Source organism: Aedes albopictus, chromosome 2 (assembly GCF_035046485.1).
Source record: "Aedes albopictus strain Foshan chromosome 2, AalbF5, whole genome shotgun sequence".
Lineage (NCBI taxonomy): Eukaryota > Metazoa > Arthropoda > Insecta > Diptera > Culicidae > Aedes > Aedes albopictus.
Genome location: NC_085137.1, coordinates 262,087,526 through 262,109,919, shown reverse-complemented (window position 1 = coordinate 262,109,919; position 22,394 = coordinate 262,087,526). Strand labels below are relative to the sequence as shown.

The 22,394-nt window shown below is 38.1% G+C and overlaps 1 protein-coding gene across 4 annotated transcripts in view; it reads left to right on the top strand.

The window, feature by feature from the left end:
• LOC109421591 (nucleoside diphosphate kinase 7) overlaps positions 1-22,092 on the top strand; it is a 34,535-nt gene extending 12,443 nt beyond the window's left edge. Inside the window, exons 2-6 of one of the 4 annotated variants that reach the window (XM_029872360.2) lie at positions 1,817-2,088; positions 2,149-2,506; positions 2,565-2,807; positions 16,689-16,805; positions 21,875-22,092. In XM_029872360.2, coding sequence (XP_029728220.2) covers positions 1,817-2,088; positions 2,149-2,506; positions 2,565-2,807; positions 16,689-16,805; positions 21,875-22,012 — 1,128 coding nt within the window. In that variant the 3' untranslated portion in view covers positions 22,013-22,092. Of the gene's footprint in view, positions 1-1,816; positions 2,089-2,148; positions 2,507-2,564; positions 2,808-16,595; positions 16,806-21,874 lie in introns of those variants that run through there. The other 3 variants (XM_029872361.2, XM_062851684.1, XM_062851683.1) reach the window with 3 other exon arrangements.
• Positions 22,093-22,394: the final 302 nt, after the last annotated feature.

Here is a 22,394-nt window from a genome sequence, read left to right as displayed (position 1 = left end):
GGCGGCAAGGTGGCGATGATGAAAAAAAGCAGTTCTGTCCCAGGGATTCCTCCCGGGATTTCTTCGACATTTCCCGGGTTTCCTTTAGAAATTTATACTAGGTTCACGACGTCAGGGACTCCAGGGTTTCATTCAGAAATTCCGCCCGTGATTATATTAGGCACTTGGATTTCCTCGAATGACTTCCTAAATGATCCCTCCAAGATTCCTCCAGAGATTCCTAGCGATATTCTTTCAGGAATTACTTCCGGAACACTTCCAGGGATGTCTCTCGGGATTCTTTCAAGGATTCCTCCAAGATCCAATCAGGGATTCCTTGCGAGATACTTTCATAGATCTAGAATGAGCTATTGGAAAATATACTACAAATGTCAAAAACATACATAGACACAGTCAACATATAGTCTTATACTTATCAAAATGATCGTTTGCCATTTAATTATCGAAGATGATGACTACCAAATAGTTTACACATACCTTAGGGTAAAAGAATTAAAAAAAAATGTTTTTGTGCTCGACCTCAACATATATAACACCTTAACCTTTTGGAGCCGATTTTTTTCGCCGCTGTCGACGCAACCTCGCTGGTGTCGAACACGTTTGTTATGCTCGGTTTCATCGCCGGGGTCATATATGACCCCTCCGGCTCCAAAGGGTTAATGTCATTGGTTGATCAACTTCAAAGTTGATTCAACGCGGATTCAAAGTTGGAAACTTTGGCATTTCGAATATTTTTTACAAAATGTTGTAATTTCTTGTGCGAAATTCGTTAACGGAACTTAGAGATCACTTTGATACATGTTTTAAAAATATTAGTTTGGTATCATGCGCATTGTAACTGATTTTATTGAAAACTAGCTGTCCCGGCAAACTTTGTCTTGCCGTCTTGTGGTGGTTTGACAACTGTTAGGCTCAAAAAAGCACCGCACTCTAGATTGGTTTCATTTTTGATCGTGTTGATTTCCTTCCCAGCTCCTACATAATCAGTACTTTATCAATTTTCTCACTTTTCTAGTTGATTTTCGTAACTTTTTGTACATATAAACACAGCCATCACGAATACGAACCGAACCGTGCAAGATTCATTCTGATCGGTTCAGCCGTTCGTGACTTTTGTTGCCTCAAAGGGAAGTCAAACTCATTTTTATATATATAGACTAGCTGTTTACGGCAAACTGTATCTTGCCTACTGCGTTTTTGACGTTTCAAGACCCAATCCCCGTACGCAAACTGCATGCAGATATAAGGTGTATTTAGAGCAATCATTACTTTACATGAACACTTAAGGTTGATTTGAAGTGGTAGTTGCCATTTGCCAAAGTAATTATTGCTCTAAATACACCGTATATCTGCATGCAATAAGGTTTCAGCACCGTGGTTACTTGGGTGGTAAACCGATTCTCAAAAAATCTCCATTCCACCATGTTTTTTGCTCCATAAACCTTCCTTGAATGAAAATTAACAACAAAGACGACCCAAATCGGACGTTCCGTTTGTGAGTTATGCGTGGTCCCACGTATGCCACTGCATTTTTATATATAAAGTAGATAATAGAAGATGAAAAATGATCAAGTTTAACCACACTCCCACGCACTGGATTTCGGTACCATAAATATGATATTGAGAGCTAAATTATGTTCCATTACATTCGGTTAGGCTAAAACATACAAACTATGATTTGGAAATTTTCGCTGGGAACTTTTAATCTGTACCACTGTGCTACGTGACCATCAGCCCTCTAAAGTCTGCCGTATTCTATATGTTCACACAAGTCTTTTTAAACGGTTCTACATCTATATGTATTTTTTTTTCGCAGGCTACACCGAACAATTTGGCATTTATTGGCGAATGGTTTAAGAATGATACAGAAACAGTTCAACAATTAATTGTTAGTTTTTATCCATCGGAAAAAGCTATTGAACTCTTTGAACGTAAAACTAAAAAAGTGATACTTCATAAAACGAAAATTGAAGACCTTTCACAAAGCGATTTCTTTGTTGGAGCAAAACTACTTATTTTTGGAAAACAAATTAATATCATCGGGTACGGAGACAGCTACACTAAACTGAAATACGGAAATGAGCAACGGTAACTAACTCACGCATCAATAATTACTTGTTTACTAGCAAATTTTGAAACTATTTTCAGCATTTTTATCATGGTCTTCTCGGAAGCACTGCAGCACATTGGAGAAATTCTCCACGCTATCACTAAAAATGACTTGCACATTCGACAGTTGAATATGTTGAAAATTGATGATAACTACTCATGGATTCTGAAAAACTTTTGTACTGAACAATCTGAGCTATCTTACTTTGTAGATAATATTCCTTCGAACTCATTTGTGGCCATGGAGCTGACAGGAGACAATTCTTACATTCGCTTCAAGGTACTATGTGGACACGCAAATAGTTCCGATGGAGCAAACATTTCCGCTTCGACTACTTTGAGAGCATTGTATGGAACAGGAATTTATTTCTCTAATAGTGCAATTTCTTCGAATATGGTATAAACCTATGATCTATATTATGGAATGAGTAAACTAAAAGCTTTACTAATTGCAGGAGTCAAAATTAATTTTCAGCAACAACGACGTTCGACTATGCCTCAAATCATCAGTGCTGTTAAAGAACAGCACTCTATGTATCATTAAACCGCATGCAGTTCGTCAAGGATTAACCGGCGAGATTATAACGCAAATTCTGGAAAAAGGATTCATAGTTTCAGCGATGAAAATGATGCGATTTGAACGCGCCAACTGTGAGGAATTTATGGGCGTTTACAAAGGAGTCATTCCAGAGTTTGAGGTATGTAAAGCCAAATGGCTGTGATATACTGATATATCGTTTTATTTCTTTTAATGAAATAAATACTTTGGCTGTTTTCCTACTCTCCGCATCGACCAGCCCAACTAACATTTATTGTGAATGTAAACGTCAACAAAGCGTCCTTAATACGGCTTGATGCTGAGTTACTGTGTTGTACATATGGACGAAAGCTTCTATGCAAGCCCTATACCAATGAATCTGGCGAACTTAATCCACATGTATATGCTGTACGAGTAGCTTCTATGCCACGAAGTCATAGCTCTTTTCTCGACTCCTATGTAACCACTGACTGAATAACATCTTGAGAAGATGCTTTTTCAGGCTTTTCGCAGTTGTTGAATAATAGTTATACGGCATCCCCAAATTATTCGATTAAATATAATTAGGGTTTAGATTCCATGACGCAATACATGTGGAACTGCAATTATCGCTTTTAAAATTGAATAATTAAAGTACTTGCCGCTACTTGGAATCGAACTCCCGATCTCCGTTTCCACTGGTCCCGATGATGTCCTCGCTGCCACACTGCTAAATATAAATAGCATATAAAATAGCCCGTTTTGTTTTACTCCAGACAAGGCTTCTTAATTGTGCCACAAGAAACCTTACCCAACTTCATCTTACTGCAAAAGCTTGTGAAACGTCTAACGCAATAATGTTTACATTGAACAAGCTATGGCGCTGTCCATAAACTACGTAGACTCAATTTCGGCAATCTCAGACCCCCCCCTCCCCCCTCGTAGACTTTCGTCCATACAAAATTTTCGAAATTTGTAAGGACCGTAGACTTTGGCCAGAACCCCCCCCCCCTCAGAATCTACGTAGTTTATGGACAGGCCCTATGTGGTTCTTCGTCACAGCTTCTAGTTGAAAGAGTGTTCTTTTAACAGCTACAAAGCACTGCTGTTTTGGGTATTTGGCAACATTACAAAACGTACTGTAAAAAAGCAGCTGTTGTATTGGCTGGGACTCTTACTCGATTTGCACATCTTCCGGCATTGAATTAAAGTGCAATAAAAGCAACCTAAATAATTTCACAGCACAGAGATGGATAACTGTAAAGAATTTGTATAGTTGCTGTATATCCCGCTTAGAATTTGTTTTGACAATAATGTTTACATCCGACAAGCCGTGTTAGTATACCAACAGCTTCTAGCTGTAATGAAATCGCATAACGGCCTTCAAAGCGCTGCGGGTTTGGGGATTTGTCAGTATAGACACATTCTACCGTTACGTTACAACGTTTTGATGCATTCGTTGTCAGATTTTCCACTATAACTCATGAAAACGATTGTAAACCTCAAAATATTTTTTTAGATTCGGATTCCTTGTAAAATTTCTGATATATTTGACCTATTGAACATTTGGTTTTCATTATAAAAACGTGTTTTAAATGCGTATCTGTAGCGTGACGTTTCAACGCGCTGGAATCCGATCCTCTCAACCGCGCTACCAACATCTTTAAAAATTTGCTGTGATTTTTATGTTATTCTGAAGTTTTTTTTCTACCACTGAAGTTTATTGGTTTGTTCTTCAGTTCAGTGAAATAAAACATATAAATTTTGAAATTGTTTTTGGTTAATCGACTTTTACATTTCGTGACGTTACAACACCCGTTCAGTTTCAAACAGGGTTCTGCTCGCGTTGTAACGTCACGAAAATGCACATAATGTTAGAATCAGAATAATCAGCCAAATTTGTGTAAATATATATTATTGCATTATCTTTACTACTTCAAGGGTGCCCATCTTCGGCTTAGTACCACCCATATTCTTCTAGTTTTATCTAATAGACTACTGAGATCCATTACTTCGCACTGCCAGATATTGTGGATTTATCGGCTACTTGTATTCTACCGGTTACTTAAGTAACCGTTACAAAGTAGCCGTTTTCATATAAAAATCAACTTGATCGTCAGAAAATTAATGTTGCTGAGTAGTTAGTGGCAACGATAAATAGCGCATACAATAAAAATGTTTAAAATCATTTTTATGTTACTCTTTTTTTAAAACGGCTACTTTGGAGGCCATACTGAAGCGACCGGTAGAATACAAGTAGCCGGTAAATCCACAATATTTAGATATTTAAGCATAGAACTCATCACGCCGTCGAGATAAGCGTTTCTTCAATAATCTATGCAATGTCATCAATTCAAGTAAAAACGCTTTAAGGTTGAAGGATTCGTCATTGATATCATCGTAATCATTGAAATTCAAAAAGCAGTTTTCTCGTTCAAATCACTAATGTTCGTTATGAAAATGTATTCACCGCGTTTCAGATGGAAAATGGAATGCAGTGAATGCATTTTCATAACGAATATTTGTGTTGTGCACGAGAAAACTGCTTTCGAAATTTCAATGATGACGAAAATATCAATGACGAATCCTTCAACCTTAAGATGTGTGCGAGAATTTATTGAATCAAAGGCACACCAGAGGATCTGCATACCACTTACCATCCTAATACCCCAGACAGACATGTGATACGAGTGTGATTCCTGTACAACGGTACGCAGTGTCAAGAAAATTCTAACAAGACTGACTTGAACTGAGAGAATTTTCAGTATGGCACTCATTTCAAGCGCAATTGTACAGTGATTCTTGTATCACATGTGTGTCATAAGTATAAGGGGCGATTTCTTCACCTTGGCTTAAGGCGAAACTGGAAGCATTTCCTCACTTTTTGGTTTTTGATTTTTTATTAAATAACGAAGCAATTTTTTCCAAAATCGGTTTTCGTGCACATGTAGAGTATGGATCAAGGTATCTTCTGAATTTATGTTGTAGTGGTAAATGTTTTTCGTTTTTGCAGAAACCATTTTTGAACAAAATTTCACAAAAAAATGGTTTCTGCGAAAACGGAAAACATTTTCCACCTCAAAAAAAAAAATCAGAAGATACCTTGATCCATACTCTACATATGCACGAAAACCGATTTTGAAAATATTGCTTCGTTATTTAATAAAAAAATCAAAAACCGAAAAAATGAGAAAATGCTTCCAGTTTCGCCTTAAGCGTTAAGCCAGGCTTAACTATATGGGTAAGCCTGGCTTACCGGTTAAGCCGAGGTGAAGAAATCGGCCCTAAGATCAACTTCTGTGCTCTCAGAGACAAATAGACCAAACAGTGATAACAAAAATCTTAATTACTTAGAGAGTTGGTGTCTTTGGCAAAGTTGTTGGATAAGTCAAAGACTTACAGCTGATTTACAATTGGACGTCAGATTTCGTGATGCTTATTAAAAGTTTTTAATAGTTTGTGAATGATTTGAATTTCTCTAAAAGTTTCCTACAAGTTTTGATAGCTTTTGAACACTTTAAAAATTACTACTTTTCTTTTCTGAATAAATATAATGTGCATGATTTTTCAAAATTTCTACAACCACTAGGCAAGTAGAACCTTAAATCAAACGACTTTTAAACTGAAGTTCCTTGAAAAGTTAAACAACTCTCTAAGAAATCAGTGTCCTGATATATATGAGTGGGTGATTATTAATACAAAAAACAAGACAAGCAACTAAATTGAATTGCTGCGTCTTGCTGGACAAAGACGAATCATATGCGATTCAAAATGGCCTATTAAAAATGTTCTATAATAAATAGAGTTTGTTCTGATGCAATTCGTCAGTGTAAAAAAATACGTCAAATATGGTAAAAACTATAATTTGGTACATACATGTCCATTTGGACATGCACGGCTATGTATGTCTTGTTCCGGAGAGGTAATAAAAGTAGATACTTCTCAATATCGATTATTGGATGAAATAGACCCTATTCTGATGACTTACGTTGAAAATACGCTTAGCAATCACGCAATACTTCCAAATTATCAAAAATGTAAATTATTTCCCTAAAACCCCTCAAATGCACAGGTATGCAAGACGACATACAATTCACAGTCACATACAATATTCACCTTAAAATCGTTGAAATAATAATTGTAAGAAATTTAAATGCCTTATTGCAATGAAAAATGTTCAATAAAGAAGCATTAGGCAGCCAATCTCTTAACATTCATCTAAAACGCTTAAAATAGGAGGTGTCCAAAATACATTGCATGTTTTCTACTGTTAATATATTTTGGTCATCTGACGAACTACATGGGGATGCTGTGCGATTGCATACTTGGAGGCGTATTCTGTGGGTCTGGCGATATTTCCTCGTTTTTAACAAAAAACTGAAATAGTTATCAAAATAGATGTCTGTTAACCCTTACGTGGCCGGCAGGGTACCCGGGTACCCAGCACCCATTTAAAATACACGGTGTAGAAAAAAGCAAAAAGTTTGCCGGCCACATAACGGTTAAGCGGCAAAATTTGATTATTTGCAAGAACATATTTGTTAATTCTGGCGTTCGATTTGAATAGGTCGAATCTACATAGGAATCACAGCAAACATACGACCTATTCAAATCGAACGCCTGAATTTATGCTACTTCCATTATTCAGCAGTATTCATGACTAAACATTGAGATAATGGACTACCTGCTTTGCGCGCAGCCACAGTTGATCAGCAGGAGTAAATCAATTTAATTTTGTATGGCGAAATGCATCTAAACTTGAATTACTTGAAATACAAAGCTTTTCCCGAAAAAATATTTGGTAGGCTTAATAGTGCTCACCATTGTGCACAACCACAACCAAATATTTTTTCGATTAATGTATTCCCCTTCGAGAAATGTGCCTTTAGATGCTATTCGCCATACAATATTTTTGCGATTTACCACAGACAAACAGACGTAACACCTTGAACGATTTTCATGGAAATCCATCGTCCAGTTCACACTACCATCACCTGGTGGAAAAGTTGCACGAATCACTGTGTTGTGCCATATCGTCAACAGAAGGCGCTAGTGTGAAACGTCAAACGCATAGAAAAATGATGCGCGCGCCTCTGGTTGTGAAAGCCACAACTATGAAAATTTAAAATGATCGTTAAAAGCGTGGTCGATGGAAACTTCACAAGTGTTACGTCTGTTTGTCTGTGGATTTACTTTTAGCGGTTTTTCGCGCATAGAAGCTAGCGCCTAATTGGTCGATGCGGAGAGTAGGAAAACAGCCGATGCAGGTAATTAATTGCCCTGTTCAAATTATATATACCTAAGGGTGTCCAAAACATATATTCGGTGTCCAAAATGCAATTGAGTTCTTTAGGGGTATTCAGATCATTTCATAATCGGATTCTCCGTCCAAAAATTAGTCGAAATCCAAAATTTCATAATTTCATTCATAAGTTTGTATAGAGCTTGCTGACGTTCATTCACCTCTCTCTTTCAAGCATGCAGGCGGGATAGGATTTGTTTTCATCGGGAAACCTTTCCTGATGGCAACAAATCCTATTCCGCCTGCATGTTTGAAAGAGAAAGGTGAACAAACGTCAGCAAGCTCTATGGGGATTTTTTTTTGTTCGGTGCGAACTGTCATTTTATCGAATGAACTGTCATTCTATCCACAGAAATTAAATTTGTTTTGTTCATTTAACCCTGAAAACAAAGGGATTGGATCGCAATAAAATCACTTTATACTCAGAAATGAGCTCTTTTGATTAGGATATAGAAAATAGCAATATTTTATTCACTAAACAACTCAATGGATTACCCGCAGGGAGTGCGTGCAATGTTGGTCAGCAGGAGTTAAATAATTTTATTTTGTATGGCGAAAAGCATCTTAATTTGAATTTCTCGAAATGAAAAGCTTTTACCGAAAAAATATTTGGGTGGCACCAAACCGGTCATCATTGTGCACAACCGCTACCAAATATTTTTTTCAAATATTGTGTTCCACTTCGAGAAATATGCCTTTAGATGCTATTCGCCATACAATATTTTTGCGATTTACTTTTAGCGATTTTTGGCGCCACATTGGTCGATGCGGAGAGTAGGAAAACCAGCCACTTGTCATCCGAATACTACCCCACAGTAAAAAAGCGAGCCAACATCTCTGACCCCCATTAGGGAACGTTCAAAAATTACGTCCAACATTTGGGGGAGGGGGGGGGGTCTAGAAAAGTGTGACAGTACGTGTATTAGGTATAGGAAAATAGCGTGACAGAGGGGGGAGGGGGGGTCTAGAAATCCCAAAAAATGATGGACGTAATATTTGAATCTTCCCTTATGCGTTGAACCCCATTTTGACAGCAAAAAGTTTGTAAACAGTAAACTTTTCAGACCAACACTTGAAAAGCGCGTAATATTTTCCACAGCAAAAAAGAAAATTTTCAAAAATACTAGGAGAATTATGAAAAAATCTAATTCTCTTAGCTGAAATGACCGTCCAGTTCCAAACTGTTCACGACCGTTCGAAACAGTCGGCGTTTCAAACGGTCGGTGAAACAGTCGGTGACGGGTTTGACAGCAGAAATGAGCGAGAAAAATTTCGCGCGCAAACGCGTTTTCAAAAACATTCAATTGGTGAAACAAGGATAGCTAACCGATCGCCCTGATCAGCTGTTGCCGGCAGCCAAGCCGCCAGCTTTTTGGCGCGGAAGTCGGGGGGTGTTCAGATGCAATGTTTATCACTCAACAAATTTATGGAAATATTTTGTTTTCGCAATAAATGTTTTAAATGTTTTAAAATGAGGTTTAATAAATGCAATTTATATTACTTCCAGGATATAATTGCTAATATTTGTTATTCTGAAGACCTATACGTTTGAAATAATGATGTGCTTGAACAAACTTGCTGATTAATTGATTTCTGTAGAATACATCGAGAATCCCCTCGATATTCGACGACTGTTCTGAACAGTTTCACAAACAGTCGGGATAATCCAACTTTGAACTGAACAGTGGCGTCTCGTCCATAGGTCCACTGCGTTCACTACACAGTTGATAAAAACTAAACTAAATCACTATAATGTTAACATTTTGCTACAAACGATATAAACTACTCATTCGATCCTTTTGAGGTTCACAACTTCAAGTGAACAAACCACTATGAAATACTAGTGCGTATCCAATAGGAATCAAGTAAATTTTTCAACTTAATCTCACTATGCCACCACCCTACCGCTGCCAGAGTGCTCCACGCCGAAGCATGCGAAACATCCATGTGCGCCAAAAATCTCTCGCTTTAGTTCACTTCCAGAAGTACACACTGAAAAGAGCCTTGCAGTAATGACAAGCATAGAAAAGTTTTTAAATTTACCATGGCAAAACATGATCATCGACCCACCAACGCTTCTTGTGTGCGTTTTGTTTCTTCTCACATCAACCGGTTCGATAGCTGAGTGGTAGCGTGCGAGCCTGGTGATGTCAAGGTTCTTGGTTCGAATCCGGTTGCCAACAAAAACTTTTTTTAATTGAAAATCGAGTCCATGGTAAAATTGAAAACATAATTCTGTTGAATTAAAAAGAAACTCAGTCTGCACAAATTTAGTGGCGTTGTGCATTTAAATTGACCCTCAGAATAGTAATTTTCACCGCAAGCCGCCGTTCAGTGCACGGGAGCGCTGTATATGCATGCAAGAACTGTGTTTACTTGTATTCGACTGTTCTGTGCTGCTTTGGCAATGTATTAGTAAAATTTTTGTGCACTTCTTCCAATGGACATGGGCCTCATCGGTGGCGGAGGAAAGGAAAGATTGTTTGCTTACACCAAGCTTGCGCTCGCGGGGAAGCTGCTAACCCGACGTCTCCACTAGACAGAAATGTCTTGCCATTTTGCTGGACAGATGTGTCATGACAGAAATGTTCTCTCTCTGTTTGCATGGAAAGCAGCGGTGTTGATCATTTCTGTTACGTTTTCTCTTTCTGGCAGCAAAATGGCAAGACATTTCTGTCTAGTGGAGACGTGGGGTAAGTTTGGCATTTGAGCTACTGTATGCTTCAGCAAGAGAGCGAGGTGAAAGAGCAAAGCGAGAGAACTTGTACCATTCAACGGAGGCCGCCCATCCACTCTTTTGGCATGCGTGCATGCCTTTGGGTGGACCTGAATGGGTGGCATTTTCATTCACTACTAGTTGCACGTCGCGTACGGTTTCATTTTCTAGCAACATTCAAAGGAAAATGAAGCGCGATATCGTAGACAATTTACTCCCGCAATTCGTTTGCCAGGCGGTCGATTGAGGAAAAGCTTGTACCGCTTCTCGAATCATCTAAGTAGAATATCCTTTTCGATTGAGTGTACTCAGATTTATACTTTTTATTCCGCCCTCTAATGCTTACCCTTGGAGCCCTTAAACAGATACGCATGTTTCGACTACAGTCATAGCATAATCATTAGGGTGGGTCATCGGAACATTTTTGTCAGATCAAGGTTTTTTCGACTCCATTTGGGGTCCCTAACAACTGGCTAAAATTTGAGAGGGATCGGTTACGCCTACGTTTTGCGCATCGCGATTGAAATTTGTATGGAAATTCGTATGGGAAAACGTGCTTTTTTGTATTTTTTCTATTTCATCTACTAATTTAACTCAAGTCATAATACTAAACCCGTTAAAGTATAATTCATGATATACCTTACAACTTTGCCGAAGACACCAGGGTGCTAAAATGCTCACAAAAAAAGTTATTATGCTCCAAAGTGAGGTATATCGAAATATATGCTGAAAATGACTTTTTCTGCCATCACTGCCCGCTGGGTCAACTATAAACTGCTATAGCACTTTGTGGATGCATTCTATCAATTTGGTGTCTTCAGCTAAGTTGTTTGGATTTACATGCTCTTTGAATTGCATTTGGACATTAGTTCGAAATTTAACCGCATAGGTGGCGCTGCGATACAAACTTTTTTATTTCGCATCCTAGAGCTTTGGCGTTTTCGGCAATGTTGTAGAACACGAAAAATTATGAAAGTTTGTCGAAGACACCAAAGCTCTAGCACTTAACACAGTGAAGTTATAGCAGAAGTAGTTAATCATATTCAAAAATTTACGTTTTTGCGCTTTTTTATATACTTCTTTTAGTGCCATGAATCGTTTATCTTATACTAGCTATCCCGGTAAACGTCGTACTGCCTGCCTACTGTGTTTTTGACATACAGCTCCATAGGGACGTTTCCCGCAAAGTTATCTGTGCGGGAGCCCCCCGTTCCAGAGACCGGAGACGTCTCACACCAAGCTGAGAACCTTCCCCGGCCCCACAAAAATTCACATACAAAATTTCACACCGATCGGTTCAGTAGTTTCCGAATGCATAAGGGTCAGACAAACAGACAGACAGAAATTAATTTTTATATACATAGATACATAGATATTTGTATTTTATACCAAATATAACTCTTTTATCTCCCAAAATACCATTTCCTGGAATGACACACTTGCCGGAATGATCGATCTTTTTGAATAGGATAGGATGGATAGGATGTTTATATTAACATAGTACGAAACATTGCCTTCTTTCCGTGAAATGACTTTAAGGACAACAGTCCAGGAAATGACATTTCACGAAGTGTTATTTCGGAAAATGTGATAGGGTAAGCGTTCCAATTGTGGTTATAGTACCAATCATTCGCCATAGTTAATTTTCACCCTTTAACGGCGTAAACCAGCAGAAAAAAATATGAACAACAGATCACGTTCACAAAAGACAATTGCACTCATTTAAATTCCACATTTTGCTCAAATTATGGTAGAAATAAATCATTTTCCTTAAAATTTCGGCTTCCTTGCACCCTTTTTCGCCATAGTGTACCAGTTATGGTTAATCCCATAAGGAATGCATGCAAATAGTGCGAAAAGGAACCGAAGTTAAAAAATGTAACCATAATTGGTACAGGGTTCCTATCATTGGCACACGCTGTAATAAATTCTAAAAGTAGTTTTGGCTCCGTTTCTATATTTTTCCTGTAAAGTGTGGAAACTTAGTTATCTTTTAACATATTGATGACATTCGTAGATCTTCTCGTTATTTTTGTACAAATAGTTTTCCTTAGATAGTGCCATAATTGGTACATCCACCCTATCACTAGTACAATAGGAATTGAAAGATTTATTATTGAGTATAGTGCACATAAAAATGTTTTAGTATGTCACTATACAGGAAGTGAATCAAAAAAAAATCAAAGGGGCGACATCCTCAATAGCGTTGGTAGTTCGGTTACGCTGAGAGTTTACTACTTGAACATACATCTACCTCGCACTATAATGATTAAAAGAAATATCATTCGTAATATATTAGTTATATTGGCAGATAAGGAAGGAGTATTCAAGGTTGCAACCATTCATTTGCAAAGATTTACATTCATTTGCTATTATCTCAGTTCAGAAGCATGCTATCGAAAAACAATGTATGGATGAATTTAACCTTGTAGTTTTATCTGAAAGTTTGCCGAATAACATTGGGGTCGCACACGCATTCCAAAATCGTGAGCGAGCTGTGAAGGCAACTTTCCACAGCGTGAATGAAATTTACATTAACCGCGTGGAGAGTTGCCTTCACAGCTCGCTCACGAGTTTGGTATACGTTTGCGACCCCAATGTTATTCGGCAAACTTTCAGATAAAACTGCAAGGTTAAATTCATCCATACATTGTTTTTCGATAGCATGCTTCTGAACTGAGATAATAGCAAATGATTGTAAATTTTTGCAAATGAATGGTTGCAACCTTGGGTGTCAAATATATATTTTAATATGTACAATCTTATCAAATATATATTTTAATATGTACAATTACCTACTTTCAAGGTAGCTGCAATGTAGTACATACATATGTCACACGTAGTACAAAAACGTAAACTTTGAGATATGATTTACTATTTTCGCTATAACTTCGCTGGGTTGAGTGCTAGAACTTTGGTGTCTTCGACAAATTTTCATAATTTTTCATGTTCTACAAGCCGAAAACGCCAAAGCTCTAGGATGCGAAATAAAAAAAGTTTGTATCGCAGCGCCACCTATGCGGGGAGATTTCGAACTAATGTCCAAATGCAATTCAAAGAGCATGTAAATCCAAACAACTTTGCTGAAGACACCAAATTGATAGAATGCATCCACAAAGTTCTATAGCAGTTTATAGTTGACCCTGCGGGCAGTGATGGCAGAAAAAGTCATTTTCAGCATATATTTCGATATACCTCACTTTGGAGCATAATAACTTTTTTTGTGAGCATTTTAGCACCCTGCTGTCTTCGGCAAAGTTGTAAGGTATATCATGAATTATACTTTAACGGGTTTATTATTACGACTTGAGTTAAATTAGTAGATGAAATAGGAAAAATACAAAAAAGCACGTTTTCCCATACGAATTTCCATACAAATTTCAATCGCGATGCGCAAAACGTAGGCGTAACCGATTCCTCTCAAATTTTGACCAGTTGTTAAGGACCCCAAATGGAATCGAAAAAACCTTGATCTGGCTAGATACGATCAAATTCACGTTTTTCCATATAACCCTTGACCCACCCTAATAATCATGGGTTACTCACATGACATGGGTCAATTTCATTCAAATTCTATTTGAATAATATAGAGAACAGACTGACTAGTAATAATTACAGAGTGACCAATAATTGTGCAATGGGTGTTCCACTTCTTCAGTGTCAGTTATCCACTTCTGAGTAGATCCTTCAAAGTTCAAAAGTTATTCCGAAAAAACCCCTTAACAATTGGTGAGCAATGTCTACTCTCGCTTCCCAAATCCCGATAAAGTCCAGCTGACCAATGAGCTGAGAATGTTTTACACGTAAAAAGTCGCAGAGATAGCTAAGGTGCTTTCTAAAAACAATTTGGAAGACGTCTTCTCTGAAACGTATCTGCTTATTCCTCTGATAATAACACTTACGTCTACAACTGATGCCGTTGAAAGGAACTTTTCCATCTCAAATGAATAAGAACCTACCTTCAGTTACAATGAGCAAACAAAGACTAAAGAGGCTCAAACTGATGGCGGTAGAAAACCCTCTGTTTCATCAATTGAAACAACAAGGCAGTTTTCTCGACGAAATCGTCGATAGATTCGCTTGTCTGGCGGAGTTCAGGTTCCTGTTGTTTTCCATTCATACTACAGTCCCATGTGAAAACTCTTCAAGTGCACAGTCAGCTTTACGGGTCACGAGACGCCTCTGGAACTGAATACACAATATGTAACAATAAATAAAAATGTGTTCAAATTAGGCCGCAATTGGGGATGCAAAGAACTTTTTTGTTAAAGAATAAATATCACTCGTAAACTACGCCTAAGTCAAATGTTTGACCTGAAACAGATGATGACTTCAAAAACATGGCCGCATCGCAGCCGGTTGAGGAAAACAGTCAAAGTATTTAATTCATTCTAACAGGCGATTGGAAAGTGTGATTTTCTAAGCTTAAAATGCTTTCATTAAGGTTTTTGTCGCCAGGAACGCAAAGTACAATCATATTACAAGCGTATTAGTAACTTTGCAAAATAATCAATTGTTGTCTAAGGGAGCTAGGGGACGATTTTTCTAACGTTGTCCTCAGCCTGTCCAAAATACATGAATTACCAATTTCGTCAGGGAAAAAAAATGCAATTTTGATATCAATCTCCTGAACGAAAAAAAAAAACACAAAGAGATATCGCTGTGCAAACTATATCGTACACCGTATACAAAAAAAAAGTACAACTGGAATAAACTGAGGATAGAAACAATCGTAGAAAGAATGAGCTTTTCATTCGTACCACCGCAATATCTGTTGAAATTATGTTTCACAACAAATCCGGAAATCAATACAAAAACAAAAATAGAGCTGCCAAATTTCAATGAGCATGGTGGTGTAGGGTGACAAATTTGTCGAATTAAAAGTTTACCCCGGTTATTCGACAACAGTCGGTGTCGTATTAGAGCACCTTTAACGGTGCGCTTCTATACCCCGTTTGGCAGCCCTACATCATTGCAGCAAACTTTACCGGTCGCTGCTGGATGCGCTCGCAAAATAGTAGCGCTATGGGTGGGTGACCAAATATAGTAGCGGGACAGTTGCGCTGCTAAAAATGCTATGGGAATATGACAGCCCTCCCGATACGAATCAGGGTGACTAATTTGATTACTACCGGTGTGGAAAAGGGTGGTTAAGTCAAAATGGTAGCGCTGCGCGGGTTGCTCGAATAGTAGCCGCCGTTAATGTTGCTCTTAACGGGGTAATACGGTATAGACGAGTGCACCGCCCGCTGAAAGTTCACTCGGCCAGCGAATTTTGACACCACAGCGGGGTCGACTCTCAACAAATTCTACCCAGCTGAAATTTTGTTTAATTTATTGCATCTAGTTTTCGCGATGAAGTTGCAAAAATATGGGTTAGTGCATTAACTATATGCATATGCATCACTTTAAATGTAAATTCATGTAAGAAATCAAAGAAACATATTATCAGCGCATTTTGGTGATGCATCTCAGAGTAGAAGTTGTTGAGAGTCGACCCCGCTGTGCTATCAAAAATTTTCAGGCTCAGTGAACACAATGTTCATCGGTGCACTCGTCTATACATAGTACAAAAATACGCGGAATAACTCAAACAAAGCGATGCATAAAAAATGTAAATCTTTTACACAAAATCACGCGTAATTAATAAAACAATCTACTGTGCACTGATCAAATAATCAAAACAATTCACGCTCTACAATGCACAAAAACAGAAAATCGTTGTTCTTAAAAACTGTAAGCACGTGTCCAAACCAAAAAACAAATAAGAGGAACCGGTGGCCAAACCATCATTCTGATGGCAAATTTTCATCCTCGTACGCCACTGTAACAACTCCCAACTCGGGTTGCGGGGAGAAAACAATAGAGATTGAAGTACGCAACGAAATGAAAAGCCATTAGTGGTTTGGTTGGCAGATGCAAATCAACTGACTTTATTATCGTATTTGCAGATCGCATCAGAACTACTCTCTCAGTAATCGGAGTGCGTTCACAGAACGGATATAACAATGATAAGTAATCATATTTAATTTCTCTATCTATAGTCCATGGTCATGCAAATGATAAGCGGAGATCTAATAGCATTGGAGATAACAAACAAGTTCGAGAACGGTTATAGCACTCAGCAGAGCTTTCGAGATTTTTGCGGTCCTTCATGTCCGGTAACGTATATATTTAACATATATATTAAGCATTGGAAATTACACGTATTTGAGTCGTTTCAATTTATTCTGTACTTATATATCGAATATTTCAAGCCTTACTTTATAAAACACCGTATGTCGCAAATGTAAACAAATTGATATTTTGACGATTCTGCATACAGTGATATATCTCTATCTATATACATATAGATTCTATATGTAAAGCTTTTTTTATTGTCAAATAGCATTCCGATTAGCCTGTGCAGCCTTTGATGCTGTCTTGCTCTATCCCACAAAAAAATTGACGTTTACTGAGGTCCCCGTTTTCAAACATTACGAAGGAGTGAGGAAGATAGCACAAACTGATGCACAGGCTAATAGGTAATGAAAATGAAAAACACCCTATGTAAAAATATATATTATAAATAACAAATATATTTGTTACATACGGTATCAATACCCTATCTACCATTCTGATGGTATCATAGCAAACTGCGACATACGGTTAGTGTGGTTAGTGTCACTATTTTCCCGCGTTCAAAGAACCTATCCACAACAAATTGACCAATCCAAATTCCTGTGTAGTAGTGGTTTGAGTTAAGATTTCCCGTGTTAATCTATCTGTAAGAACTTTGTAAACATCTTTTGTTCTCACGTATTGACCATCAAACGCAAAGCTAAATTGCGCAGGTGGCGCTTTTCTAAAACAGTAAATTACGAACCCTAGATTGAATTACTAATGCTACAAATGGAAGAAAAGTGAAATTATTGCAGAATCTCCTAACTTTCATGCAATGTATTGGCCAGAACTATGTTATTTTTGCTTCCAAAATTGAAAATTTTGCGTTACTTAACCTCACATTTGATCGCCAATATGGATAGGCTTGCAGTAGGTTTCGTGAGACTTTTTTTGGACAACTCAATACCACTTTCCGGTCAGTGCCTTATCCTCCCTAGTGTATTGTGCGTTGCAAGAAAAACACAATTATGGCGACTACTTTTCAACAGGGATGGCATGCTCCTCAGTTTGAGTGCAAGTGTGCGCGGTTTTAATATGAAAATTAGCTGCACTGTGCACATTTTCGGTGCGCAATGCCATCTCTGTTTTCAAGGCCTTCAATGATGGACAAAATTTAATCGCAGTGCAAATGCCACGTGCAGTCGCAGCCAGGCCCCTGACACGGCCTATATCAATGCATAGGAATCATGGTAGACAGGATGTCCTGGGCGCTAATAAATAGCGCCCACTGTCAAATGCGAAAACATCAACAATTTTTTGTTTAACGTTTATTTTGGTTTGTTGATCAGTTTTTGGAATCATTTTTTCCACCGCTTATGATCACAAAACACTTCAAACTCGCTTTAATATTAATGTACGGTAAGGAGCATGCGATTAGTTGAATAAAGCAACCCAACAAACACGCATTGTGAATGTGATTTCGTGTGTGGCTCACAACATCAAACAAAAGCTGCGTTTGTTGATTACACGCTCGTTTCAATTTGCACGAATGTGAGTATAAGGCAGTTAGATGTTGGCTACGATAAATTTCATTCATGCCAGGGGCCTGGTCGCAGCAGTCATCATATCACCCGGCCATGTGGCGACCTTTTTTCAAGAATTATCGAAGAGCGCTATGATGGAAAATTTGAAAACAGGTCTGTTTTCTTAGGCGACTGTCTCGCGTGTATTCTCAATTTAGTTGAAAATCGGAGTTTTGGACTAGCGAAGTTGGATTTTTCTCCAAATCCATGCGTCGGACCTAACTTCGGAAGTGGTGCGCTGTATAGTAAACCTGGTCCGCTATACAGCGCACCACTTCCGAAGTTAGGTCCGACGCACGGATTTGGAGAAAAATCCAACTTCGCTAGTCGAAAATTCCGGGATTCAACTGCACGTACAATATATCCGACTGCGGGTAAAAGTAGTCGCGAAAGTAGATTTTATTTTGATTCGTATAATATAATGGATGAAACTTTATTTCAAGAGTCGGCAGCATAACGCTGATGCCGATTTCAACACAATCTTAAGCATTACCAAAGGCGAAGCTGCAAGTCCTTCGCTTATGCTGAATATGTACACCAAGAAGAAAGATCATCATTCAATATGTTTTGCACATTAACCAAGACATCACCTTTAGGGAAGATTCATTTATTACGCCCAACGTTTTCGGGATTTCTAGACCCCCCTCCCTCCTCTGTCACGATATTTTCCTATACCTAATACACGTACAATAGAAATACACTAGAACTCCAATGGCGCTGTAGTCACTTTTGCTAATAAATTATTTTAATAACTTTAATTGTAATAACTGACTATTTTTAAGTGTTTATCTTGTAGAGGGTATTTTGTTTTGGTAAACAAAATTTATTTGACACTTCTAGTACCGCTAATGACGCTGTAAGGGCGTGGCAAACTAGATGTTAGTCACACGAACAGTCGCTACATTGAATTTTGCAAGGTGACGTCACGAATGAACGTTCGGTTCATTTTCGTACGTCCCTTCCTTTTCCCTCTCTCGCGAATTTTGACATTTTCCGGTGGTTTGTTTTGATTCCCGTTCGTTGCCGTTCTTTTCTCTCTCGGAAAGAAAATTGAGGTTAAATTTCGATGCAAAACTCTATTGGACTTCTGTGACTAGTTATTCTAATACACGTACTGTCACACTTTTCTAGAACCCCCCACCCCTCCCCCCGAAATGTTGAACGTAATTTATGACCATTCCCTTATGATCTGAATTATGGAGACGAGTCCGATATGACAACATCAGACCTCACCCTCTGCAACGCTAGTTTTGCGTGAAATTTACATATTTTTTGTATACGGTAATTACGCTTGGAAATACTCTCCGGGAGTAGTCCCCATCTCTCTAGAGTGTTGCGAAACTTGTGGACAACGTCACCAGTGGATGATTAATTTACTTATTCTATAAGCAACTGAAAACAAAATTTATTTAACACAGTGTCCACATATACCGTATATACAAAACGATAGTGGAAATACCCTATCTAAAATTTTCACTTCTTCAAACGAAAATGCTATGAAAATCAATTTATAAATCCTCATTTGAGTTTTATATGATATAATTAATTGATCTTAAGCTATTTAACGACGAAAAAACTAATTACGACTTTTGCGAGTTTGCTGCTTCATGCACACTGTGTACAACGGAAAGGCTCCTGAGTACATAGCACAGCACAACATGTACGGAGGGGAAACAATCAGCGTGCGAGGTCGTTCATCATATTGTACGTGCAGTTGAATCCCGGAATTTTCGACTAGCGAAGTTGGATTTTTCTCCAAATCCGTGCGTCGGACCTAACTTCGGAAGTGGTGCGCTGTATAGCGGACCAGGTTTACTATACAGCGCACCACTTCCGAAGTTAGGTCCGACGCATGGATTTGGAGAAAAATCCAACTTCGCTAGTCGAAAACTCCGATTTTCAACTAAATTGAGAATACCACGCCACACAACGAGTACTCGCAGAAGTCTCCTAATCTACGGGGCATCTACCTGGAACTCACAACTACTGACCATAAGGAACCAAACAACGATGTCAACCTTCAAATCAAAGCTGCGCTTAATCGAGCATGAAGATGTATAATTAACACCTGAGACATATATTAACATTATAGATTCCATAGACTCGCGGAGACAGGGTTGAGCAATACGATTTTAGTGTTTTTTGCCTTGAATTTAGAGTGTACCGAGCGAATATGACGTCACGCAATCCATTGTCGTTATTGAAATTGTGACGTCATGCTCGTTTGGCTACACGAACTGACAGTTCGTTTGGCTACAGTTGTCTTCGCCTCCGCGAGTCTATGGAGTGTCTATAATTAACACCTATCCAAACCTCTTAACACTAAAATATGTCATTTTGTAAATTTCAAATATTTGAAGTGTCTTTGACCTGATGTATGGCTTAAGCTGACAGGTTGCCGTATTATTTGAACAATAAATGTAAATGTAAATGTAAAAAATGCATAAATCAAAATTTTTGGAAGACATTTTCTCCAATCAATAAAATTGTTACACACGGCGTTTTGTAAAGTTAGGCTTGATTTATAATTCTGTGGATTTTCGTTCTCTATCTCTTAAAAGGATTTTGTCGGCCAAATTGCTTGAAATTGCAGGCAAATTTTGAGTTCAACAGGTTGTAGAAAATAGCATGAGTTCCGCTATTTATACCGTAACATCACTGTAGTGACCGGATATCGGCTCCATCCAGCAGCTAAATGATTTATCCCACACTACACTTTCGGACAACTTTGGGATCACTTCCATTTCAAAAGAAACAACAATAATAAATTCTATTTTTACTAATGTTCATCAAAGCACATGTATTCTCGTGAAAAGTATCCAACAAACTGACATTTCATTTTTCTGCACTGGCTCAGCCTCCTAAGATCCATCTTTATAACCAGCATCGTTCTTTTTGAATTCAAATTGAGTACATTGATTTTCTTTTTTTTTCATTATCCCTTATGATCCCTACAATCACCTCATTCCAATCACTTTTTTCGGTTCCCAATTCCACCCACCTCATTTGTTTTACATGCTGTGAACGGATTTGGTGAAAAAAAGGGATTGGAATTTGGTGATGTTACGGTATATGATTCCGATGCGCTACAATAGTTTTCAACTTGACCATGTTGAGGATGACGGGTTCGATTACCGAGCTGTTCAAGAATTATTCGCAACCGAAATTTTGTCGATTTCCTCGGGCAGGGTATCTTTCGCGCCTACCACACGATATACGCAAGAAGCTTTCCATCGTTTAAATGCTTTAAATAATAAGAACATCGTCAGAACTTAAATTGAATATCTCGCGTTAAGTATCATGCAGGCGTATCTACAATGATCGATTTGTCTTCATCGATTTTCTCTTTGGATTTTCCGTGAAATACTATCAGTGTTTGGATTATCTCTTTATGTTTTTCAAAGCAGGACGACTAGGACTAGCATCCAGATTATACATCTTGTAGAATTATTGTCCCGAATGCAACGAAACGATTCAATGCAATTCCATAATGAGCAAATAAGCACTATGATGATTTATAAACTAAACAAGCTGTTTATTTTCAGGATATTGCTCGCATAACGCGACCACACACACTGCGAGCTCAATTCGGACAAAACAAAATTTTAAATGCAATATACTGTACAGACTTGGAGGAAGACACAATGTTGGAATTGGATTATATTTTTAAATTTCTGCCATAGTCGTGTACTTTGGCAATTCTTCAATGTCCAATGTGTAACCAAGACTCATAACAAATAAAAAAAAACAGATCTTAACAATATTTTTTGTAGTTTTTAACTCTTTTGGTGTTTTTCCTTGCAGGATCAGATAAGAAAGTTTCCAACAAGTCGTGACAACAAATACAGTGCCGATTCGTTCGTTGGGGGCTCGTAGATGGGCTGTCTCGATGGTTGAATCACAGAGAAAGTTGAATGTTCACTGGTTGGGGCAAAACCCAACTAAAAAGCACTTCATTCATTTATTTAGTATTACATCAAATTCAAGATAAAACTGAATCAACAATATTTCTCCATAATACACGGTTCGTGGCTGCCGCTCTCCATCCTCGGTCGCGCCCGATGC